Source organism: Platichthys flesus, chromosome 11 (assembly GCF_949316205.1).
Source record: "Platichthys flesus chromosome 11, fPlaFle2.1, whole genome shotgun sequence".
Taxonomy (NCBI): domain Eukaryota; kingdom Metazoa; phylum Chordata; class Actinopteri; order Pleuronectiformes; family Pleuronectidae; genus Platichthys; species Platichthys flesus.
Window position 1 is genome coordinate 7,986,584 of NC_084955.1, and position 19,610 is coordinate 8,006,193.

Consider the following 19,610-nt stretch of genomic DNA (forward strand, 5'->3'; position numbering starts at 1 on the left):
TCGAGATCCTGTCATCGTCGTAATGACTTAAGGTGGACAAATCCACAAGGTGTCGTTCCATCCCACTGAGAGCCACCCTGTGACGTGTACCCACACACAACTGTTCAGTAACAAAGGAGTCTGATGAGACAGAGGAGTAAAGGACTGAGAGATTGTGCAGATCTGTTTTACTGCCTTGAGAAGAGGGAGGGAGGATATGATGGAAGACAGGTGAGGAGGTGCTGACCTTCTGAAGCACGTGACCAAACAGCAGCTTCACTAAAGTCAGTCAAGTGTGATCATGCTCAGTTGAATGTACTTGTATAGTAACGGTAGGCTGCTCGGCAAAACCTCTCCAACTATAAAGGTTACATAAACGATATTCGCTGCCACCAGATTTCCCACGACATCGAGTCTCTTGGAAGTTCCTGGAATTTGTGTATCTAGACGCAATATTATTTTTTTTGACATTCTCCACATATTTCAGACAGAAAAGTGTTTTATGACAGTTTATTTAATTTCAGTTTACAGGGCTGTGCAGCACTGAAGCTGTATTTTTCTCATTTATTACTCATATTTAAGGCTCTAACCACCACATTACTGAATGTTTAATCACAGGACTTGCATCCTTGATTTTATTTCTTTATTTGATGTTATCCTCTCACAAGAAGTCTTGCCAACAATTTCAATGTTTGCTAAGTAGGTCAGTCATTGGGACTTTCTATTCGAAATATAGTTAGCATCGACTATATAACTTCAGGCCTAAGCAATGTTTGACTTAAGTTGTAAGATTGAGAGACAAAAGAGAAACTGTGTCAATGCTCAGACTCATTTCAAGATGACTAAATGACAAGTGTAATAGTTTGTATGCTGCTGGTTCTTCCTTAATGGAATGTGTCACCCAGTGCAACAGTATGGATGAGTTTGCTGGGTTTGTCGGCCAATAATGGAGTTCTGTGTCAGAGGAATATCATAATACATCTGGCTTTGGATACACACAGAAATATCTGTTAGTAGATTACATTCATTGTTGGCTGTGGTCTTTTTATTGAAAATAAACCAAATATACATTGTAGAGATGCTTTATCCATTCTCTCTGTTGTGCCTGCAGAGTAATCACACAGCTTGTCTCATCACAGATAATCAGGGAGGGAGGGACACCGAAGATTAATAACACATTTAACAAGCATCATTTACCAGTGTACCCAGCAGCAAGAGCTAATGATCCTGATGATATGTGTCAGAATATGAAGAACAAGTAGAATTTGTAGATGAGACAAAGACAAGTAATGATGAAATTAGGTCTCCTTTTTTCGCCATTGTCCTAAGTAATCACTCATACGTCTCTATGCATGACCAGGAGACATCTTTACTTGTAGAGAATGGGCGTTTTGCAGTCTGAATCTCTCTGTTTGTGCTATTTGTCGGTGCGGAGGCTTTCCAGTCCTGTCACAGATCTCCTCTCAGTAAACCCTGCTGCCAACAGGAGGGTTCATTATCTGTCTGTGAGCAAACTGGTCTGTATTTACTGAGGCTAATTTACTGTGTGCTAAATCTTAACCAGTGACAGACTGGTTTACTGAGAACTTACAGTCCCAGCACCTCTGACACTGTATTATTATTTTAACAGCAGGGTTAAAAGACAAACTGTGTGTCCAGGATAAGAAATGCATCGAGCAACGTGAACTGAATTAGAAATAAGACAATTATCTTTGTAATATCCTGCTAATCAATAGTGAAAGCTGTGTCTGTCTGCCTGTCTGTGTGTCTTTTCAAACTTTGACTAATTGGATTTTCACCCTGTTACTGTTGTCAGGTTGCAACTTCATCATCTACATTATGTTGTGTAGTATGTTTGAACATATGACTGATATACTATAAGAGTGAATTGGTAGAAATATCTAAACCTGTATGAAAATTGACCCTTGTTCACCCTCACATTCACACTTCAGCTAACAGAGCTGTTCAGTATGTTCCAGGAGAAATATGGAAGCGGAGGTTACAGCTGGGTGTTGGAGATGGAGGGAGCGTCTTCATTCACTGCAGGCTCCAGTAGTTCTCACATGGGCAGAGTGTAGGGGGAAGTATTTTGTAGAATATATTTCTGGTGATCTCTCTCACCCTCCCTGTCACATGTCTAGTGTTTGACCTCAGAGTGTGCACTGAGCAGGAAAGGAAAGTCAGGAAGGAAACAGCAGCATGAATGAGTTCTGACAACACACACACACACACACACACACACACGTCTGCAATTCTATCTTGGGAGTGAGGACACTCATTGGCATAATGCATTCCCTAGCGCCTTACCCTAACCATCCAAACTAAATAGCTAACCCTAACCGAAACCCTATTCCAACCCTAAATACAAGTCTTAACCCTCAGACAGCCCTTTTAAGAAGTGAAGACCGGCCAAATATCCTCACTTTCCAAAAATGTCCTCCCTCTGTAGGGTCTATGCTTAAAATGGTCCACACAAAGGTAGAAGTACAGGAACACCAACATAGACGAACTGTATACATATACTATATTTTTTCTACTTTCTTTGTCTAACCTCTGTTTTATGTATGTATTGATTTTTGTATTAACCTGTATTAACCAAGTTAGTCCCACTTAGATTAAACAGACAAACACAGATTAATAACGTTAACACTTGCTCATATAGCAATCACATACAAGATATGTTTAACAGAGCTTTGAACTTGCTCAACGTTGCCATGTTTTGTGGCTTAAAATCAGTCTGTAACTTATTCCATATGCTGCCACCAACCTTAAAGATTTCTTTCCCAATTCAGTCCAGACTTTAGGAACAAGAAATCAAAAGTCAAAATTTTTTCAAAATTTCACTTTTGTATAATAATTATAGTAATGATGATACTATTACATTTGCTGCTGGAAATACAAATCATATATCAGAACAAATCTAAGAAACCACCTGTTTAGTATGGAGTTGAATGAGTGGAATGCCTAAACTGAGCCTGTGTGAAACAGCAGGTCTCATTATGTGTCACTCTGTCGTTTAGGGGAGTGGGCTGCATTTTCATTGAGATGATCCAAGGAGTGGCTGCCTTTCCGGGGATGAAGGACATCCAGGACCAGCTGGAAAGGATTTTCTTGGTGAGTCATCGATGTTGCCATGCCTAAGTGTGTGTGATGTGTATGTATGAGTATGTGTTCTGAAACAGGCGTCTCAGAAAACACCACACTCTGCAGCTTGCATCAGTACTGCAGGGCCTCCTGTCTTTCAGTCCAACAAGGCTGAGAATTAACTGAAATACAGCTGGAAATAAACTTTCACTTAAGATACCATAATGATGAAACATGACCTCATTATCCCTGGTTACAAATGGAACCAGGATTTAGACCGACTGAAACTGACACAATGAAACCGAGGGACCTGCACAGATATTTCTAGAGGCTGCTTCTCCAACCTGAAAAGAGCAAACCAACTTGTTTGCTGACGACAAAGAAATACTACTTCCAATATCCAGCAGTTTTTTATTCTAAATGAGCATTTACACGACGATGTTTCATCAGTACTCAATTAGTATTGAGGGTCAAAGGTTTCGCCCCAGAATGCAAGGGAGAATTTTTATTTTACTTTGGTTACTTTGGTTGTATTTGTATTATTTAAATAAAGTTTATGGGTAAACTAGGAAATTTCAATCCTCATTACAGAATCATTGCCAATTTTTAAATGGCAATGATTTAAAAAATGGCAATGATTTTTTAAATGGCAATGATTCCTATATATGTATCCGTTGATATATAGGAAATAATTTGCTCTCTAATATAATCAACATGAATAAATTGTAATAGATAAAACCTTCCTACGGCTTTATCCTCCTTCAGTGGGCAGATCTGTCAGCAGAAGTGTTGATCACAGAGGAAGTGTTGCCAGGCTTTGAGCAGGTTCTGAAGTAGTGTGGAGCTCGGAGCCCCACTGTGGGGATGTGGGAACAGGATGTGCTTCTGCCTTCTTTCTCTCTTAGTTCTCTTGGAACATTGCAGTAAGGTTATGTGCGACATGACAGAGCTACCATGTTACTGGCTGAAAAAGAAAATAAGGTTCAAATGATTGAGTAATCGATTCATATATGTTTAGCTGCCACCCAAAACTTATATTAAAGGAATCAGCAGGCTCTCCATTTATTTTATCATTTGAATTAATTGTTCAATACAATATTTGTATTATACTTATGTTAAGGTTCAGTAAAAAAATAACATACAGGTTAATTGAGCTAAAATATTTTTTGTGGGATGTTCAAATCTCACCTAGACTGTGAATCCTGGTTCCTCTTCACATCACCCGCAAATGCCAGGGTAAGGATATGATAAAAACAGCATGAATCATTCCCTCCATGCTGTCTCTTTCCCTGAGGTCCATGCTGGAGTCTAATGATGTGTTTTCGTCACACAAATTATGCCCATTAATATAAGTCAAGAGTCATTTGAATTCTACAGTGTACGTATAGGCACTGCAGGTTTATCCATCTGGGGCCACAGTCTGTTTGCAGCAGGATGTCACGCCACGTCACAAAGTAGCCATGTTCTCGGGAATGTCGGGGAACTTTGAGGCACAACTACCACAATGGTACTGAGTCAGAATGGAGAAAAATCCCATAGGAACATGGCTGGAAGGATTTTGGAGGCACATGACTGATGAACAATACAGGACAGTTTCCAATTAGTAATTACATTTATGTATGTATCTATCTTGGATGACTAGCATTAATATTTTAAAGTCAAGTGAGGTCTCATGAATCATTTCATCGCCTGATCTGCCACCCCTCGACATAATTCCCTCTCCAATCTCTTAATTGAAGCAGAATGTAACAGGGCAGACATAATGGATTTATATTCATAGGCTGGAGGGGCCTGAATAATTTATTCAGACAATTACAGAGATGAGAGAATGAGAGGGGTTTGACCAGAGAAAGAGTCAAGTATGGAGACAAAGCTTGTTCACGTTTGGCCTCTGGGTCGAATGCGAGAAGGAGAGAGTGGAATGAGAATGAAGGGATGAGGAGCGGTGAAGGGAGCCCTCGAGGCAGGGGATCACTCACAAAGCACAAAAAAACTAGCAGAAGGAAAGTAAGATGAAGAAAAACACCTCTTATTGATCGTCTCTTATGCCAGAAGGGGAAAGAGGGACTTCCTGCACACATCTACAAGAGCCTCCAGCCCTAAGTGATGCCAGCTCCACTCCCAGACGCAGACACACCATCATAGTGTGAGAGAGGGAAGAAGCCCAAGAGTGGAATGGCCGCTGGCCAGACTCACAATGAGGCTCAGCTGCACATTGCTTCCCTACAGAGGCTTTCCAGTTTGTTCAGAAATCTTTTTTTCTGCAGGCATCATGGAGGTTCACTGGAGAGTTAGATACGAAACAGCCTGAGTACCTGAAGAAAAACATGGAGGAGCTGATGATCCATTCTCTGGAAGTCATACTGACTGTCACATGCTTGATTGAGCAGACTATAGTCTGTTTTTTGTTGGTTTCTGCTGATGATGTAGTTGATTGTCGGTAAAGGGTAGTAATGAAAACTCTGGTAGAATGAAGGCAGCATCCCAGTAGAATTAGTTTGTTATGGTCTCCCCAACACCCCCACCAGTATAATGTAATATAGCAAAATCATAATGTTTTATTTACTCTTATAATAGATACTGACAGTAGTTTTAAAATAGTCCGTATTTATTTAGTGCGTTCCTGTTCTTGATGACCACTCAAAGCTTGTTGCAGTACACCCATTCACACACACATTCACACAGACATTCACACAGTGCATCTATGTGCAGCACTCCCTCTATCATACATCACTCACCCAAAGCCGTCAGGGGTAAATTGGGGTTCAGTATCTTGTCCAAGAACTTTTTAGTACTATTTATAGAGACTGGGATAGAAGCGCCGCGCCTCTGATAAGGGGAAGACCCGCTCTCCTCGTGGTTCACAGCTGCCACGTTTGCAATCCTTTAAAACCCAGTGATATGATATGTATTCACATTTCTTAATCCCATTATAATTACCAATAGGAACACAACACTATTGACATTTTCTGAAATGTTTTCATCTAAGACCAGCTGAAAAAGACATTTCAGAATCAAGATTTATAAAAAAAGAACAATGCTTTAAGTTTAAATATGATGAATAGCTGTCACATGACTGAAATATACTTACAGAGAAATCAAAGCTATCAGTTATAACTGACATTCAAATTCGATCTTGATGAATATACTGCTATTCACGGATTTCTCCTTGATATTTACTTTTGTTTGTAACTCCACATTACATTTTATCTTTCTCTCTTTGCTGCTCTTTCTGAATCACAGTGGTTGTGTTGTGTATTCAGCCGTCAGCTCGAGGTAAAAGACAGATGAATATGTTAATGTGGAGTCGGGCTGCTTGGTAAGGCAGTGTGTGATTACAAAACAAGCCTGCTTGTCAGAGTTGGCCTGATGTTGACATTTCCTTTCCGGCAGCTCTGCGGGCCTGTGTGTCTGCTGCCTGGCTGTCAGACGGGTCAGAGTTTGGATGCGCAGCCTAAGAGACTCATGTGAAGGGCACCGTCAATGAATTATGCAGAGTCAGGAGCATCTCAAAGGCCACTTTGTTTGAAGAGAGGAAGAGAAAGGTCAGCTTCCATCACTGTTTGAGAGGCACCCTTCCAGGAGCTAGGTTGGAATATTGAACAATGCCTGCAGAGCTGGAATGTCAAGAGGTGGCCTGGAGTTTTTCTGGGATTAGCAACACCTTCAGTTTAATTTAACGTTTGCATTATCACAGATATCACGTGGTCTGTCCGCTGGCAGATTTCTGTGAAATGTTGTGCACTGAATAAGTGATGAATATCAGTATGTGGTCATCACCTGCTCTGACCCATAGGCTACATTGTGAATGTTTCCAACAGCCATCATTTCACTACAGAAACTATTTTTATAACATGTCACAGCAGATGTTTTATTTTAGTTTGATGTGAATATACAACTCAAGAACAATCATCGTTCATTACCCTGTGTGCGCAGAGCAGACGGCAGACCCATATATTACACACTTTAAGAGCAGGTGTTAGGCTGAGGGCTGCTTGCCAGGACCTGTATGCTTGTGAATGTGCACAGCAAATCCTCTATATCCAGGTGGTACGGTATGCTGAATCCTGTCTGCCTGCCGATGATGGTGAAAAATCTATGGATGTTTTAACTGGCCACAGATACATGTCAAAATCCAAAATATCCATAAATGAGGCTTCAATCAAATATAGCCAGAACATTCTCTGAGCCCTCTAGAGGTCATCTCCCTCAGTAATGTGGAGGGATGTCACAACATCGGAGATCTTTTATTTAGTATAAATCATGAAACTGTGGCAAGACAAACAAGACAATGGTAACCGCCACAGTCAAAATAATTTAAAGAAAACACTGCAGTGACATGCTGGATACAGTGTGCAGCGAATTTGTCTCCAAGCCAATGCTGTTCATTATTCACTTATTCTGTAGTAAGATACCATCCATGCTGGTAACACTACAGGATAACATGATATTAAAGCATTTAAGCATGGGTCAGATTAGACCGGAGGACAACTTAGATAATTCATATCAACTTTCATCTTTCCACCGATTATGGATTCTGAAATCGTACCATGCCTTAAATAACTAGATACACGGAATGTCCTCTAGCTAGAGCCGGCTGTTGAGTCGTTAGTACTCAAGCTACTCTGAAACCTTTGTTGATCAAATATAGAAAACAGTCTCTGTAGGACGAGGCTGTTAAACATAGGCTTTTGAATAAAATCGTTGCTTGAAAGCTGATGTGCACTGCAGTACTCACTGCATGTTTCTCATAATAAAACTCCACTAGTGATAATTACCTGGCAGTATAAAGCTCCATTTACATCAGACTTATCCCTCAAGGGGTGCTGGGATGCAATCGTACAGGTACCATACCATTCAGGGTTTCATATCCTGTCTGAAGGACGCAATCCTCTTCTTGAGTGTTGATTGCAGCTACAAGTATTCTTACTTTGCAGTCATTAGCATTCTGATGATTAACGTCCTGTCCTGTTTGACACCTTTTGCTTTACGGTGGATTTCTCAGGAGGTTCTTTCATTTGAGGGATTTTAATGGATACAAACCCATTCACACCAACTTACAGTTCTGCTTACAGGTCCACACGGGGAGAAGAAAAAGCAACGCTGACCTTTTCCTCCCAATCCTCCCTTCTTGTTTCCATTAACAATTGAACATCAGATGAGGCTCCTGTGGCAAATGGATTAATAAATAATTCCTCGAATGGCTTTTTCTTTCGGGCCAGAGTTAAACCCTTTTTTAACAGGGTAAATTTCCAATCTGCAGTGTCATTATCCCTGACAGCGTTAAGGCTGTGCTATTTCCTGGGCTTATCACCGTTCTGACAGCAATGCATATTCACATCTAGGTGAGGCAGGTGTAAATGCACACTTTAATAAATTTAAGACGGGTGCTGGTGTCTTGAGTTGTGAAATAGTGGTGGGTTTTCCACATGGACAGGTGTAAACATGGCTTTGTGTTTCTCTGTACAGCACCGGTTTCTCTCGCACAAACCTTTTAAGAATGTCTGTGATGATTAAAGCCGTAGTGGTTGAGGCCACGCTCACTGCAGCTGGTTAACTAGCTGTCAGCACACCGAGGATTATGTCCACTGGAAGAGCTCGTATGAATATGGACAGATCTATCTGCAGGAAATAGCCTGTCAGACTGAGTGTGTGTGTGTGTGTGTGTGTGTGTGTGTGTGTGTGTGTGTCTTTCGATTTCTATGCATTTATCCACACAAGATTCCCTCGTTGGCTAAGTGTACCTAATCATAATAATCGGACTATTATAATTTATTACTGTCATTATGTTTGCAAATAGCTTATGGCACAAATACCAATAATTGGGTGCCAAATGTTTAAAAGTAATTAATTTGCCTTCATGTGAGTGTTATGCCTTTACTACTGCATTTTTTTCATTTAGTTATAATGATAACATAGGTAGACACATGTCTGAGCAGCCAGACCACACCACATGAATTCCTAAGAAAGAGAGGGAAGACGGCTGGGACAGGAAATCTGTTATGCCCGCCATCTTTACAGGGACTTAATGTCAGTAAGAATTCACTTGTGTGTTATAGCCTTTTCATTAAATGTAAATTCAATAAATGCACAATGTTAATTGTATGAGATCATCAACAATTACTTAACAAAACTAGAATGGTTCTCAGGGCACATATATCTCCACCACAGTCCAGCCAGTATTTTTTTTATTGTAGTAAATAATCTTGAATCAATCAGACCTGAGAAATATTTTACCTAAATTCCACTGGCATGTCCACATCTCCCCTAGGACAAGACACAAACATTGCTGGCAGCTGTAAAGCCTGCTTTCCTCACCATTTCGTCTATTAGACTGTGTTTACTTCCCTTCTCACAGCTGATAAAAGGACCAAAACATCAGTAAAAACTAAGTATGGAAAGAGGAAGCTCCAGTTGCTCTGCAGGACTGTGTTAAGTACACAGACTTGGACATCCACACTAAGGACATCCACACTAAGGGATATACATCATCAGTAAGTCACTATTATAATGAATCTATCCGGAGCCAGAACAAGGTGTCCTTCAGGTGACAAGGGCATAGACAGCTCTGCCAGAGCAAAAGTGAATGCTGGCACCAAGGAGGCAAAGCAGAGACATCAGCCGAGACCGGAGAGAGATCTCAACACCACCTACTCCAAGGAGATGTGGCAGGCAATCCATAACATCACAGGCTACAAAGGAAGCAGCGCCCCCACAATATATGAGGTCATGTTGCCAGCTGAGCTTGTTACATTTTATACCGGCTCTGATCTCGTCAACAAAGAGTCTGCTGTGGAGTCTACTCCACCTCCAGAGAACCTGCCCCTTGCAGCATCCACAGCGGATGTGAGGCGAATCCTCCTACTCTAAAGTAACGTCCAATAGCAAATGTTATTACTGACGTTTTGAATTATCACAGCACTTGCTTCAAGACAGCCAACATTGTCCCTGTACCTAAAAAGCGTCTAATTTATCACCTAATCATTTCAATTTGAAAAATGTTTCTTTTGAGTCTCTCCGAGGTGCAGATCAGGACCGTTCCTCTGGGTGTACATTATTTTTCTTGCCACCATAGATATCGGTCTCCCTCAAAAACAGACCCCAGACCGTTCTGATTAGTAGTCACACCTCATTCAGTCTACACCACAGCACTCCTGCATTCCGACCTCACTCAAACTGGCCACTCAGGACAGCAGTCCTCGACATGCAGTGAACTCTGTTGAGAAGTTTGTGCATGACACCACTATTAGTGTCAAGATTAGAAATTATGTGATTAGAATTCATATACTGGCAGTGTGGTGCACAGAGAACAACCTACCACCCTCTAGGTCATCAAATAAAGAAGCAAAAAGTTGACTTTAGACTCCGCCCAACAGTCTCTTATATTCTTTTAAGCTGCACAAAAGAAAAAAGTGAGATGAGGTGTCTGTGCAGAAAAGAAGACAACAGCCACAGTCTGCTCTCTCTGCTTCTGTCTGGCAAGTTATAGAAGTATCCAGACTTCAGAGCAGTTTTCATTTCCTCAGGCTGTGAGGCCACTGAATCAGTCCTCCACACTCCAACACAAAGTTGACTTGATTATTTATTCATTCACTTATATAACTTTTTTGTGGAAGAAGCACAAAAGGACTAAATCTGTCATTTTGCTACACAATCTTTTGTTGCATACGGGTTGCATAGTGATAATTGATATGAAGAAATGTACATTATTTGTTTTACTTACATTTTTATATTGTCAAAATATCTGGATAAAAATTTAAAACAATATCTCCAATATCTGTAGCCATATAGACATCTAGCTTAAAGAACTCTTTCTTTGTTGTATTCTGAAAAACAAATGCCTACGACAGCTGCCGTGGAGCTTGGACGCTCGGTGCAAAGACCCATTTCCCTCTGTGGAGAAGCCTGTTTATTCCTAGTACGAATCTTAAGCCAGTGCACATGCGAGCTGATCTTCTCTCAGGGGAGAGCGAGAGGCTGCTGGGGAGAAAGATAATGCCATTTCACCGACAGCCGCTGTGTCTGTGACATGACCATCCATCTCCTGTAAGCCAGACTGGATAGTCAGGGCTTACTGAACACATTTCACCGGCTCACGGCGGGAGACAGCTGATCCACTTGGCTCTGGTTCTGATGTGTTTGACCCCTGCCTGGAGGTGACCCCAATCTGCCTGGCTCCGACTGGAGCTGGGAGAGACAGAGGGGTGGCACTGGGATTGTTTGGGAGTAGGGAAGAAGATGAAAGTTAGGGTCAGCATTAAGAGGAGAGGTAGGAGTGTGGATTAGTCAGGGGTGGGATACGGGGTCAGTGTCTGGAGTAAGTAATTGATCTGTGTTGAAATGACACCGTGGTGACCAGGTCATCTGAAACCGACTACCACATGTCCTCACAAACCTTTTGACCATGTCCCGGGGGCCAGGCTGCTCTCACGCTTCAGAGCCACCGATAGTATACCTGCGGAGGAGGTTTTCCAACATCGCTTTCTCCATCAAAGGAAACTCTGTGCGTCGGTCAGGAGTTTACTTTACGTTTACTTTACAGATGACTTAACCTGAACCCTAGGTACCTCATTTCTCATCATGGCAGCACAACAGTGCCTCCACCTCCTGCAGCACATGAACAGCAAACCTGAGTCCTTTAAACAGCTACATCTCTGTCTGGTGAGCCTATGAGGACTCCCTCCTTATGATGGGATAGTATCTGCATTATTCGTTATGAAGCTCCTTAAGTCACTGAGATGGGTCTTCTCTCACTGACAGTCTAGATTTGATGAATCTCATACCCCCCAGGAAACAAGTATGTATATAAATACATGGTTAGAGGTTCCAGTTTAAAGGGCAGACATGTTTGTGTCTGGCTGGGTGGGTGGTCTGTAACATAGCTGCTGGTGGGGGGGTCAGAGTATGTATATCCACCAGAATTTGCTTATAAAGCTCAAGGTCATGACCTGTGACCTTTCGTGAAATCCCTCTGCGGCAGGACGTTCTCTGTTTGATCTCTTTCTCTCCATACACTCACACATGTTGTGAATACACACTCAGCCCTTCCCTCCCTGAGAGACTGCCATGTCATCATATGTTCACTACAGTATTGTCTTATCATTAAAAACCATATGAGCTCTAATGTGAAAATATATTTGTTTTCAGAACATTATCTTTAAAAAAGCCAAGCGAAGGTCTTTTAAATTGTGTTTTTAAGACTTAAAAATCCATTTAAATGTTAGAATGTTAGTTCAGTTGAACCTGAAAGAGTTTCCTCAGGCCGGTGCTGCTGCTCCTGAGTCCAACCTCCACCTTGCACTTCCTCTCTCCTCTTTAAAGGCCACTGAACTGTCCCATCAATAATTCACTCACATGCCCGATCTTTCCTCCGTCACCCTGTAACACTCTGTAACCTTTCTTCCTCCCTCATAACTCATCCTCCCCACCCTTGTCTACGAAAGATTCACCCGACCTCTCCTGGTCCTGCTTGTTAAAGGTGCAGGTCTCGTAGAAAATAACGTTCACTGCATGTGCATTTGTAGAAAATGTATCTTAATTGCCACTGGATTACACAATAACACATGACGATGTGTTGTTAATGAAGTTTAATTTTCACAATCAGGGTAGTCGCTTTCTGCAGCGTCCTCCTGCAGAATGATCTACCTACTACACAATAATTAAACTGAGTTATTGAGCTGTAGATCATGTGTTTTAAAGCACTCACAGCACAACATGTTCATTAACATGAACCAAAAAACACAAACTGTCCTTAAGCTTAATCAGAGTCTCTGGTGTGACAGTGATGTGCTGTTAAACAATCGAGTGTCTCATTCCTTCAAAAAAGGAGAAAAACTCAAGTAATGATTTCTTCTTCATGAACCGAGTTTAGATGTAGAGTGTATGAATGTTATTTCAAGGACACAAAGTAAATGTTGGACAGTCAGACCGATATCTTCATCTGTGATCTCCAAGTCCTGTCCTGAAAAAACGCATCGTTAACTTTTCTTTTTATGAAAAATTGTTGAAATAACTTTTTTTTAAATGACTGAATCTCCTTGACTCTGCAGTAATTTGCTCTGCCTATTTCTTGCCATAATTAAATACTCTCAGAACTGGAAAATTCGACTTTTTAAGAGTGAAATTCAGCTGAAGTTGAGCTCGCCAATTAAAATCTTCCTCACCAGGACTGATGTGTGTGTGTGAAGTCCTGCAGCGTCCGCCTCATGGTGCTGTACTGTCCTCTGGTGGTGCGTTTGGTTATTACAACAACCATGACATCATTTGTTTAAGATACAAGCCGACATAGAACAAGTTAAACACGCAACTGATCTTATAACGGTCCTATAGTTTCCACGATTTAGATGACATTTTTTTTTAACTGATGCACTTGTAAACACACAACCCATCGTCTACTCAGAATACAGTTTTGAACATGCTCATTTTTTACTTTTCAAATAAAGTATTTTCATTTGTTAAATACGGGCTGACAGGGAAACAGTCACAGAGGTTAAGGCTAACCTAGAATAGTCCATACTTACCCACTGCCTGGATACTTACCATTAACAGTGATTCCCTCAACTGTTGCTTTCATCATTATCCTGAAACTGTTTCATTCAAAAGTTCCTGTAACACATCCGTAACATCCAGTGTTTATAAACATTATCCTTTAGCAGAAAGGATAAATCAAACTTCCCTGTTCAGCTACTCTGTTGAAGTGTGCTGTAGATCAGGGCCCACTGCACAATCTGGAAACTATTACGCTGCTTAGCAGTGATGGATCATGTCGAAGGCATGTCCGCCGCTCTGGGTTATGTCATCATAAACCGAAGCCGTGTGCGTGAGAACTCGGGCAGCATTTTCCATAAAAGATAAACTTATCAGGAGGAGTATTGCACAAACAATGAGATGCTTTTGGAGCTTGAATTTCATGCTTCTCGTATCATGCAAATCATGTTTAGAATGGATTTATTGAAGGGGGCGGCACAGTGGTGCACTGGTCAGCACTGTTGCCTCAGAGGTTCAACCAGGGCCTTTTTGGGCCTGCGTGGTGTCACTCCACATCCTCCAGCTTCCTCCCACAATCCAAATTAGTGGTTAATTAGTGACTCTAAATTGCCCATGGTGGGATTGTGCGTTGTGTGTCATTACACGTCAGCCCTGTGATCGACTCGCTTCCCTTCCAGGATGTACCCCACCTCTTGCCCCATGTCAGCTGGGATAGCCTCCAGCCCCTTATACCTCCCTGTGACCTTCAGAGGTGTAGAGAATGGATGGATGGATGAAATAATTGTAGTGGCTGTGAACACGTGATTAACTGGTGCTGTGAGATTTCCCAAAATCCCACTTGTTCACTTCCCTCTCTCACATTCCACTCTCTTCCTCAGGTCCTTGGCACTCCATCTGAAGAAACCTGGCCAAGTGTTTCCTCCTTGCCTCACTTCAAACCAGGTGAGACCTTTTGAATGACACAAAGATGCTACTTGCATCCTTACTACATGGAATAATCATAAATTATTCATCCCTAGAACAGTATAAATAATGGTGTAAGAAGTAGCATGGTGCCATGCTGCTTTAAATGCTGTGTATGAATTTGGGGCCTATTTATACATAGCATATGCTGAACTGTTAGGAAGGAACCTACCTTATCAACTGCTATGCTGTTCTTAGTTATGTCATCTTAAAATGTAATTAAAGATTTGAAAATTGCATATTTATAGCCTTTTTTAGAAATAGTTGTTGAACGATATGGAAAAATTGTATTTAGAGTTGAGGACGAACATTTCCTCCAAGACTCTCTTGGACCCAGACAGTGAACACCTGAGGTTTAGGCTCTATTCTACATCCTTTGGTCTATCAGGTATTTGATTATAAACTCAGTAACCTGAGCATCACAGACAACCAATGGGGCAGTCTCACTCTGCTCCATGTTAATGCAGCAGCAGCATCAGGAGTGGGGGTGGCAGCTCTGCCAGGGTAGCCATGCCCTCTGGGAGCTCATTAGGGCTTTTTAGAGGGAACATGAATAGAGACTGCAGATTAGTGTTGGAGCCGATGGAGGGAAGAAGAGCTGGAGTGGAGGAGAGGGGACAGGCGAGGACGGCCATAAAGAGTGTTAGAATAATGTTGCGGGGCAGCGAGCAGCACAGGGGTATGTGACCCAGCCTCCTATCTCCAGTGGCCAATTAGGGACCAACTGGGGTGACCCTCGTGGTCACACACATACACAACACATACAAATGTAATCTCTGGTCCCGTGGCCATGCAGACAGTTGGCTCTTGTTAGCCTCTCACACACTGGGTTGAACAGATGTGCAGCTGTCTTGGCTATACACAAACACGCACACACACACACACACGCACACACACACTCACACACACACACACATACGCCCGGTGTTTGCCTTCAAGCATTGCATTTGTTTATATGGTGTCTGCAGATGTGATTTTGTTTTTATCAACATACACAGAAAGAATGAGATGATCAGATTAAATGTAACCACATGGTGGTTCTCATAAAGCAGCATAAAGCTTCACAGTGCACAGGGTATAATCAAGCAAGGAGATCATGAAGGTTTGTATCCAGAGGGGGAGAATGATGAAATACTTATAGTAACAGAATCATAATCACCTGGTAGCTCTGGTAATCATGTTCCCTGGAGGTTACATTATGGGAAGATTAAAGGTCATTCAGTTTTCTTTAATTATCTCTCTGATGGTTAATTATTCAGAGGCTAATTTCTGAGGACATGCCAGCAAAATACATTTTATTGTATTTCTAAGTTTGTTTTGTTCTTATTTGATTTTTCATTTTGTTCTTAACATTATTGTCTTTGGTTCTTTGTTACATTTCATCAAACTGCTTAGTTGTTTTTTTTGTGACCAAACGTCACCCAAAATTAAGATGGTCAGATTCTTAGCCCCATTATACATCCCAATACACAATAAACTTTTATCTTTGAATCTTTTATTTGATTGTACTTCATACGCAGCTAACACAGTACGTTATGTAAGGAAAGTGCCAGGAGTAGTGTGTGTAACCCTGCATACTGGAAGTGCTGGTTGTGTGTATCAGTGAGTACTGGCCCACATTGAGCACTGCACTGGAAAGATATTATTCTGTATTTATTTTAGTATATATCTTTGACCTTGAGTAATATGTGGTAAACCAATTCTGGATCCTTGGTGACATCCTAATATCTTCACTTTTATTTTCACAAATATAAGACAGTAGCTTGGCCAATTGTTATTAGGACAGAACCAACAAAATACAACACCTTGTGGAGCCTGCGTTGAACTGCAGGTGGCAGTATAGCAGCAGGAAGAAAACCTACTGAGCTCATGTTTCCAAAGCAGCCCTGAGCTCCTCCGAGCCGACTGTTATCTGCACACTTTTCCAAAACCCAGTGACTCTATCACTCCTCTGCTCATGATTCATCACACTTCATCGTCACTTCTACATGCATAATACTTTCCCTTGTCCTTTTTTTCAATCCAGTCTTTGCAATACAGCATTAAAGTTTGGATCTCAGTCATGTCCGTGTGGCTGGACCTCAGAGTGGAGGCAGCTCTTATTTTTCACATTTCTGTGGTTGTGAAAAGACTCTACACATTCCTCCTCACTTCTTGTCATATCTTGCTTTAACTCCACTCTACTGTCGAACTGCTTTTACAAGGCGTTCAGAGCTGGACACATTTTGCCTTTTTAATTCTAATCTTTATCACTTCTTCACTTTTATCAGTGAAGAAGTGATAAAGTATTCAGTTTATCGTTACAGTTTCATGGTTTGGTTTTGTTATTAAACAGAACCCTATGTAAGTTATTATAAAGATAATATAAACACTAATATAAATGTTAGTACGAAACCCAACATACAATATTTAACAGATGAATCTAAAAGTGGAATGTGGCAAACATCACTCATACATCAAATAGTTAAGTACCTCCACCATGGACCATCGGTGCCCTTATGAAACCACATTTAAATTCACTAGATCCAGATGTTTCGGGGGGATCTGCATCAAATTACACAAACGCTCTAATATCAGTCCCCTAAACATGCCTAATTCTCATCGTCAAGCTCCATAATTTAAAAGTTACACCGTTGTCCGTCCAGTAGTTTTTGCGTAATCAACAGAGAAACAAACTAAACGAAAATATAACTTTTTTGGCAGAGTTAACAGACATCAATATCTTGTTTTTAAGAGAGATACGGTTTACAATTATAGACAGACCCAATTCAAACATGTATGCACACTGCAGGAACAACTGCAGGTGACATTTCAATGCTAGCTTTGGATATTAAATTTAAAATTTAAAAATATTATGCTAACGCGAATATAACATTTACTCGACTTCAATCTGGTGTTTTGTATTTTGATGTGATCACACAGCGAGCACAGCTTCACAGATACATCGTACACTGCTGCTATAAACACATCAATCCCACCTTTTCAAATGATGTGCTGGGGGGGGGGGGGGGGGGTTGTGATTTTATTTCCTATATTAAAGCCCAGTGTCAGGTTGAGTTACAGGCTGAGGGAGATACTGACATCAGATCATTCAAAGCATGGCCTGCAGAAATCAAACATGACCTCAGATGTATTCTTCTACATCAAAAACATTCTTCTGACACTAAATTTTTTAGCAACATTTATTTTGTATGTAAAGTCAGGGTATTAAATGTAATATGAATACCAAAAAGCTGAAAAGTACATGTATCATTGTGGGATTTACTCACTAACATTACAAATACTAAACGCACAAACTAATTTTATGTTGCTTTCATAATGGCATGGGTAATGGCTCAATCTGACTTCATAGTAGGAGCCATGTGAGGACTCTGTCTGGCAGCCTTTACCTCTGTCACCCAGGGACCTGTGGTCAGTTCTGTCCGCTCCTGGCACTGGACTGGGTGACTGGACCCACTGTTGAGTAGCTGGCAGACTGGAAGTTGACTCTGACAGACAGTTGGATGGCCGGCTAGTCGGATTAGGCTGGCAGTGTAAGAGGTGGGCTAACTCGCTGGGTGGCTGGCTAGCTTGTATGGAAGCTGGTCAGTTGGCAGCTCAGCTTGACAGTGTGTCCACATGGCACTTTTGGCCGAGACGGAGAGAACAGTGCAGCATAATAAACATAGCGGTGGAAATATGGAGAAACTACCTCACAGAACTCCTCTCATGAATGTGACAATTTAATGTGGACCGGTTTTGAAAGAGATGTACACAGCTCCCACTGTAGCATTTCTCAATTCATATATGCCACACATCAATTTCACCAACTTATACATGAAGCAATAAACTGTTCAGTATTTGATAAATGGCTTGTATGACAATGAGACACGTTCTTTTACAGCAGACATTTCATATTGCGGCAGCAGAATGTGTTAATAATTACCCAGTAAGGTGCATTAGTGTTAATGCAATGCAAATGTCAGTTTAATATAAGACCAACCTGTTCAAATGGAAACAGATGAGAAAAGACGGAGGATATTTGATGCTCAAACGGGAACATTTTGTCTCTTCTTCAAATAGTTTCCATCGTTTAGTTGCATAAAGACCAAGATGACATGTGATCATTAAAGAGGGAATGAAACCTCAAACATCCAGCAGGGTGTCCTCCTGATGTGCTCTCCCTGCAGCACATGTGTAACTTTAATGTGAAGAGATAAATGCACAGGAGGGTAAACCAGACAGCAGGTTAGTTCACACACTTTATTCATTATGTGTTTGTTCTCGTTCCAGATCGCTTTACAGTTTACAGTGCTAAGAAGCTCAGACAAGCATGGAATAAGTAAGTTCTCCCCCTTCATATTTTGTGTGTTTGTGTGTGTGTGAGTGTGTGTATGTGTGTGTGTAAGTGTAGGTGTAAGTGTGCAAGCGTATTCATGTATGTGCATTTATTGTTAAACCCAGAACGGGGTTCTGTAACTGATAGACACACTATTACCAACATTACTGTCTATAAAGTCAAACTCCTATGTGAACGTACTCTTAACACACTTTGTACAGCTCACATGTTCTTCCAAGAACTCACAGGCTTCCTGCAGAGTCCACATGTGAGACTCCACATGCGACATCCGATGTGTATGGTAGAAAGAGGGCACGGTGGTTCAGTCTGGGGCTTCTACTAGAAGTGTGCCACTGTTTGCTCTTGGCTTATATCCGGAGGGGAGACCACAGAGAGGGTGGGGGAGCATGTCTCTCTTCCACAGGGAAATTAAAAGCAGGACCACGCAAGTGATGCATATAAAACTCCAGTTATTGAGTCAGTTCAGTACAGCTGTTACAGGTGGTTCCCATCACACAGCACTGGTTAGACCTTGGTTCCTCGAGTGATTTAGAATATTATTAAAAGGTCTTCTGTGTTCTTAATCCCCAGATAAGATGCTACACCTGTAAACTTGAAGTTAAAATTACCAATGATCAAATAAAACCATGACCATAATGAGCATTATAACGTCATATGAATCAGCATCTTAGTAATTTCAGGTTGTGTTCCTCGTCCCAGGCCGAGAATTGTTCAGCCTTTAGTTGAGAAGATTGAGGGTTTTGATGTTATCCTTTGA

At 41.3% G+C, this 19,610-nt stretch overlaps 1 protein-coding gene across 2 annotated transcripts in view; it reads left to right on the forward strand.

Moving 5' to 3' along the window:
• The window catches only part of cdk14 (cyclin dependent kinase 14), a 143,245-nt gene that overhangs the window by 78,698 nt on the left and 44,937 nt on the right, over nt 1-19,610 (forward strand). For both annotated transcript variants that reach the window (XM_062399828.1, XM_062399829.1), the window contains 3 exons: nt 3,000-3,093; nt 14,430-14,493; nt 18,787-18,835. In XM_062399828.1, coding sequence (XP_062255812.1) covers nt 3,000-3,093; nt 14,430-14,493; nt 18,787-18,835 — 207 coding nt within the window. The remainder of the gene's footprint in view (nt 1-2,999; nt 3,094-14,429; nt 14,494-18,786; nt 18,836-19,610) is intronic.